Source organism: Euphorbia lathyris, chromosome 7 (assembly GCF_963576675.1).
Source record: "Euphorbia lathyris chromosome 7, ddEupLath1.1, whole genome shotgun sequence".
Lineage (NCBI taxonomy): Eukaryota > Viridiplantae > Streptophyta > Magnoliopsida > Malpighiales > Euphorbiaceae > Euphorbia > Euphorbia lathyris.
In genome coordinates, this window is record NC_088916.1 from 58,136,259 (window position 1) to 58,143,163 (window position 6,905).

Genomic DNA, 6,905 nt, shown 5'->3' on the forward strand with positions numbered 1-6,905 from the left:
GAATAAATCCAAAAGGAATGAATCCTTGCTCCAATGGAGGCTTCAAAATATAATATTCATCAAAAGTTGTTCAACATTACAAAAGATGGAGAATATATACTCCTTCCAAATAAAAGATAAGGACTAAAAGGCCACCCCTAGGGTTACCAACAACTAAGGAGCCCTAGGGGTAAGTTAGGAAATGCATAAAGATAGATATTAGGGTAAATAAGTTCAATGGCAAAGAGGTAAATAGTAGAGTGGCAAAACAGTAATAAAGAGGTGGCAGATATTGTCCTTAACAATAAGAACTTGGGGAGGAAGTATTCCCCCAACCCAGGTACGCCCCGCGTGGCCTCCCTCACGCCCCGCGTGGATGTGTCCCTAGACTTGGTGGTTCCTGTTGGGCACTCTTACGCCCCGCGTCTTGAGGCATACGCCCCGCGTCTTGAGACATACGCCCCGCGTACTTGACCTCTTGATCTAAACTCTCATCGGAGGCTGGTTCCACGCCCCGCGCCTCGCCATACACGCCCCGTGTGTATGACCTCTTGGGTTGTTCCCCCGACTTCGAGTCCTTCACGCCTCGCGTCCCAATGGACACGCCTCGCGTGCTCTGTTCTTCGCCCTTTTCTTCCTCCCTCTCGGTTAGCTTTCTACGGGTCCCATCCTTCAACTCCGGTTCAACCTTTAGGGACCGGATGTCCTCATCAGATTGTTTAGGCTTAATGCATATATACACATCTAAACTTGACAAGTTTTGCCTAATGGCACCTTGAACTTTTAAAATAACTTATCATACACCTATAGTTGGTTTTAAAAACCTATCACACACTTATAGTTGGCTCATTCGGACCTCCTACATACAAAATCGTTGATCTTTCGTCTTTGACGGATGAGGTGGCATACCAAACTCACTCACGCGCTTTTCTTTTTTTCTATAACAGACATACCACATCGTTCATTTAAGACGAAAGATCAACGATTTTATATGTAGGAGGTCCGAATGAGCCAATTATAGGTGTGTAATAGGTTTTTAAAGCCAACTATAAGTGTGCGATAGGTTTTTAAAGCCAACTATAGGTGTGTGATAGGTTATTTTAAAAGTTCAGGGTACCAATAGACAAAACATGTCAAGTTCAAGGGTGTAAATATGCATTAAGCTGATTGTTTAGCTTAGTACGTTAAAGGTTATTTTTGGATTGACACAAAATTAACACGTAATTTTTTAGTTTGCATTAAAATTGACCTGGTAATTCCTGGTAATTTGAAAATGACATAAAATTTAAAAATGACATGAAATGTACGAATATTTGAAATTATTATCATATTTTCTCATACGTTTATATGTCTACTTAATTAACAAAGATAACAAAATTGCAACTATTAATTACAAATACAATTCGATTTTTTCATATCTTTACATATGACTTGTAAACACATTAGAAACCAAACATAATACATTAATGGACTTAAAAGTATAAATTGCTAGAAACTATATTGGTGCTAGCAAAAAAAAAAAAGGGATAAAATTGGTGTTTAGGATAGAAAATGTTTGTTACAAATTGAACTTAAAAGCATGATATTAAAAAGTTTGTGGATGCTCTTAAAGATTCAAGAATACTAACATGTATGAACTCCTTGAAAAAATGAAGGATAAAAAGGTCACATACTTCTCCAACACTATAGGTACAATCTTTTGTAAACAATTAATTATAGAAAATTACTTGTAGAAGATTGCAAAACTGTTCCCATACCATACTTTCATACATATTTTACACCCAACAAAAAAAAAAAAAAAAAAAAAAAACTCACCTTGAAATTCTAGAAGTGAAATTTGTTAAATTAAATCACACCCTATATACATATGCTTATAATTAGCTACTAATCTATATAATATAGCTTAGTTAATTAAGGCTAAGCACTAATTCCAGTATTATTATTTGGTTTAGAATTGGCAATGTGGAACTGAGCAGCATAAGTATTTGATGTTTGTTCAAGTACTGGTGGTTCATTCAAAAATGCCCAGTTGCTCCCTTTCCACCTGCATTAATCATATATTATTCAATTAACCTGATCAGTAAATTTAAAAAATAAGGGTACAGTAAAACTTCGATAAATGCATATCCTTAGAACCGGAAAAAAATATTCATTAAGCGAGATTATTTATTTATTTATTCATTTATCGATAAATCAATATTTATTATTTTATAGATAATTTTTCATTCTAAACATATGGTCCGAAGATATTTAATACCAGTCAAACCAGTTTTTTCCTGACTCTTTCGATAATATATAGTTAAAATTGCTCTTGATTTGATTTGAAACGTTATGGTTAAATTTACATCACTTAGGATTAAATTTGATTTTTATCCCTAAATTTAATAGTGTCACGATGAGATAATGAATATTACCATCCATTTTTCTTGATGAAATCCTCTAAACTTTTTTCAGTTTTGATGTCCTCTGTCTTTATCTCAGGCAACGAACTTGATCTTTCAAGCCCAAATTCCTCAACATCTTTCATTTCCTTCACATATTAAACAAATTGATTTATCTTCTTTTTACAATTATAATTTAACCAATAATTATCAAAATTAAGTAGATGTATAATTAAAAAAAAAACAAATTATTGTGTAGGCTTAAATTAATTTTTTTAGAAAATAAACCTGATTAGTGTGAGATGGAAAAGAAATTGATCTGAGATTTTCCTCCTCAATTTTCTTCTTTGATTTCCAGTAACTCTCAATACCTTCCTTAGTGAGTGAGTGATTCCTCTTATACTTAGCTGAAAATAATTTTTTACTGATTAGACCAAAAATAAACATAAAATAAGATAATTAAAACAGATAATGACAACTTAAGAAGATTAATTACCTGATTTAGAATCCAGAATATGTGAGTCCCAACCAGACATTAAAGATCCCATTTTTTGTTTAGTTTTTCCTTAACTAGAGTATGAGTAGTATCCAAACTTTGTTAGCTCAAACTGTTATATATGTAAATGGTACTATATATTATTATATTGTACCAAAAAAACAAAAAAGTATATATTATATTATTTTATTTTAAGGATAGTGGATCTTATCATTTTCTCTTGTTCTTATCCTTTACACTGCATATGATATACTTCTTTATTTATTTATTTATTTATTTATTGATAAATCTATACAGCCCACTGATCCATTAATTTACCATGGTCCAACTAAGATATACATGCATCTATAATTATTTATTTAAATGTATATATATATGACATTATGGAGTTTGTATATATTATTGTTGAAATAGGCATCATCGAACCCCTCTTATATATTTATATATTTATGTATGTCCGAAATGAAATTTCACAATTTCATTATGATTTCTCAGTAGGTTATACTAAATGACATTAATTTCAAAATTTAAAAGTTCAAAATACTTAAATAAGTTTAAAATCCCATTTCTATCAAATATATGAAAATTTACATGTTTTTTTTAGTTAATTGTAAAACAAGTCAATATCATACAGGAATTTTCACATGCATCTTAATGAGCAAGTGAGTTTGCTCATTCATCGTTAGATATAGGTTTATTAAATCCAAACCCCATGATGCTTTGAATCTCCACCTTAGGATCCTAATAAGCCTAAATCTGACGGTGAATGAACAAATTCTACATGTTCATTAAAATGCATGTGATCAAGACTGCAGTATCATATTAGTACTTTAAAGTGTCAAGTTACCCATGTATATGGGCTGTGTTTGGTAAACAGTAAATGTTTGATTTCTTTTAAAGATTTTGGCTAATAAAATTTCTATCGTTCCATCTTTTTTTAAAAACATTTTTATTTTTAATTACTATTATTTAACTATATTTTTATTTATCATTTTACATAAATTTTACTATTAATAATTAGTTAAATTTTACTATATAAATTTACACAATCAACTAATCAAATTAACTAACTGAAAAGGTAACTAACTAACAGCTAACAACTATTTATCAAACACGATTTATCAAACACGGTGATAATTACAATTGAGTGAAAGTTATGTGAAATCGCAAATTTCAGAGGTCGATTCAATAAAATAAAAAAATGAAAAATATTTTGGTGTAATTGTGTGGAGATGCCACGTTTCAATAGTTTTTGTTTCCTTAATGGAGGTAATGTATAGTATGAATTATCAAAATGTGGTATTCCAGAAATATCTTTCATTTCCATGAATAATTCCAATCTGTGACCTCATTCTTTGTTTTTTAGGGCTATCTTACTTCATTATGGGCACAGTTTTAATTGTTGGATAGGACCGACTTATCCTTTTCCAAATAAATTCTATTATACTTGTCAAATAATTAACTTTTTTCCAATCCCCTGTGTTGGGATAAGCATATATTCACAACATATATATTTATCCGAATAAGTAAACGGGTTTACGGGTTACTTTTTATAGCACGGATCCCGTTCTTGATTTGCAGCGGAAGGATTCGGATCAATCACCCGATCTAGTATCACAGGTCAAACCTTCAACCACGCCAATAGAATTGGAAGAGGAAGACAATTGGTTCACAAACTAAAGCGACGACGAATCCCAAAGAGAGAGAGGGGGCGGCGGCCAAAAGGAGGAAGCAGGAGAGAAAAATTCTCTTTTCTGTGTTTTTCAGATACTGTATCTCTAAAACCTAATTCCTTATTCTCTTAGAATTAGTGTTGGTTAGGGTTTCTATTTATACTGAATAAATAGATAACCTAACCCTAATTCTTATTGGGTTTGAGCCCGTTCCATTTCGGGCGGGCCTAATTGGATCCATATCCAATTAATTCCAACATCTCCCACTCGCACGCAATGGAACTTATTCCAAACTTTCTCAATCTCGGTCTCTATCATACTCTTGTAAATAGTTCGTGCGGCTGGCATACTATCGAGAGCTCTAGTGCTATATACTCGTTAGAACATATAGCTGCTCGATTTTCATGTAACAAACTTGGAACTATGTACTCGTTAGAGATATATAGATCTTAGATTTGAACATAGATCGTCGGTGGTGTATGCTTTTATCATAGACTCCATATCATATCCACTGTAGTCTTCGGATCTCTACAGTACATCAATTTTTCACAAATATGCACATATGCATAAGTGTCCGGACGGTGAAGAATAGAAACACTTATATATGATTCAAATGGATGTCTTTCCCTCTTAACATTATTCTGTCCATTATAATTTGATTCGCTTATCCAGTCAGGGTCTCTTTGGTTGGTATTATCTCATCAACCTCGAGGTATCCCTTTCCAAGGTTGCTACATCAGACTAAACTTCTTAGAATAAGTCTAGGGTCTATAAGGATAAACAATAGTCAAGAAGCGCATCTTCATGACGTGAGTCTCACATTAGGAAAAGGCGAGATCAATCTAGTTTTCCATCTCGTGGTCGCTAAAGCACACATGGTATGGGTCATGTGTTATGGTGTTCAATTCTTTTCTGAAGAAGAGCATGTTATTAACACCATACAGAAGCATAGGTCTAGATGTGCCTGAACATCTAACTTTAGTTCATCACTTATGATGATCACTTCTGGCTATGACAGAAGGCTATAAGTTATCGCAAACTTGCCCTTTTAGATTACTTGTTAATCTTTTTCATGTATTTGTAACACATGTTATCTTGCACCGTAATGGAAACACTTTTCCATGTCTATAGCAAGACGGCTTCTATCATTGAACAAGCTCTCAAAATTGCTCAAAGACAGCCCCATCCTTCATTTATCATCACATTGACGAAATGGGGGAAACTGCTCATGTGAGTGAGCTACATTCTGTCTAAACATGCATTTTGAGTTCATAACATCAAATATTTACAATTAAATACTCGCACTCGTGTAGTGATGAAAATTCATAAAACCTTTATTAATAATTCATGTCTTACAAATAAAACAATGAAGAATGAGAAGTATACTTAGATCCTAAATAATCCTTGGGATCTAACATGTTTAACATAAACATCTTGTTGGTCCCGTGTGATTAGTTCCAAGGGGGGTTAGAAACTAATGTAACTTTTTCGCTAAATAATGCTGACTTAATTAATTCTTTAACTTACTTAACTTAGTTTAGGTCAGCACGACCGAGAAATGTAAGACAGCTTTAGTCAGATGCTGACTAGAACTGTTTTACTTGTGAGTTGGGAATTAATACTTGAGGTCAGCTTCCAACTCAGCACCAAGATTACTCAGTGTCAGCTTTTACAATTTATATCCTGAGCAATTTAATCAGTCAACACATATATAGATATATTGAGAGAGAGAGAGTTAGAAATTACTCAGCACGACTTATCCTGGTTCGGCCTCTCCGCCTACGTCCAGCCCTAGAGTCCCTCCGGGCTTTTTCAATCCAATACTGAGCTCTTTAAAGGTAGAGCACAAACCGTTTACAAGGCAGTTGAATATGCAAGAGTACCTTCCTCTATTCGTCTACTCAACTCCTACTAAGTGCTATAACCGAACACCTAGATTTCTCTACCACTGAGTACTTAAAACCGAGTACTCAGCACCACTCTCTCAATTTTACAATTGATACAAACTTGTTCTTTCTAGGTGAAGAACACTTTAGATGATTACAAAATCAATCTAGCTTTTACACAGAAATGGAAGTTTGGTGTAAGATCTTTTTCTTGTTTGAATGTGCTTTGTATCTTTTCTCTTTTCTCTTTTTGTATTTCTACAATCGGCAAAGGATCCAAGAATGAACTTGTCCTTTTATAGTTGAGGTCTGAAGCTGTAATGATTTGAATCTGGAATTATCCGTTGGATTCAAACGGCTTTTTCTTGCGACATGTTCTGGTCAGCTTCAGATTTGCAGGCCAATCCTGTCGTCTGAATTCCGCAGGCGTCAGGCTTGTCTTCTACCCACAGGTGCGTCTTCTAGTGCCAGTTCGTCTTTTAGCTAACGG

At 33.6% G+C, this 6,905-nt stretch overlaps 1 protein-coding gene across 1 annotated transcript; it reads right to left on the minus strand.

Moving 5' to 3' along the window:
* Positions 1 to 1,706: 1,706 nt before the first annotated feature.
* LOC136200546 (uncharacterized) lies at positions 1,707 to 3,007 on the minus strand. Its single transcript, XM_065990915.1, has 4 exons — positions 2,857 to 3,007; positions 2,649 to 2,767; positions 2,394 to 2,509; positions 1,707 to 2,023 (listed from the first exon to the last, which is right to left on the minus strand). The coding sequence occupies exons 1-4, from the start codon at positions 2,906 to 2,908 to the stop codon at positions 1,897 to 1,899; spliced, it is 414 nt and encodes a 137-aa protein (XP_065846987.1). The 5' UTR covers positions 2,909 to 3,007; the 3' UTR covers positions 1,707 to 1,896.
* Positions 3,008 to 6,905: the final 3,898 nt, after the last annotated feature.

Coding starts and splice junctions, on each gene's coding strand:
- LOC136200546 (XM_065990915.1), bottom strand. CDS start 2,908: ATGGGATCTTTAATGTCTGGTTGGGACTCACATATTCTGGATTCTAAA. Junction 2,768..2,856: donor TATTCTGGATTCTAAATCAG/GTAATTAATCTT, acceptor AATTATTTTCAG/CTAAGTATAAGAGGAATCAC. Junction 2,024..2,393: donor TTCATCAAGAAAAATGGATG/GTAATATTCATT, acceptor TGATTAATGCAG/GTGGAAAGGGAGCAACTGGG.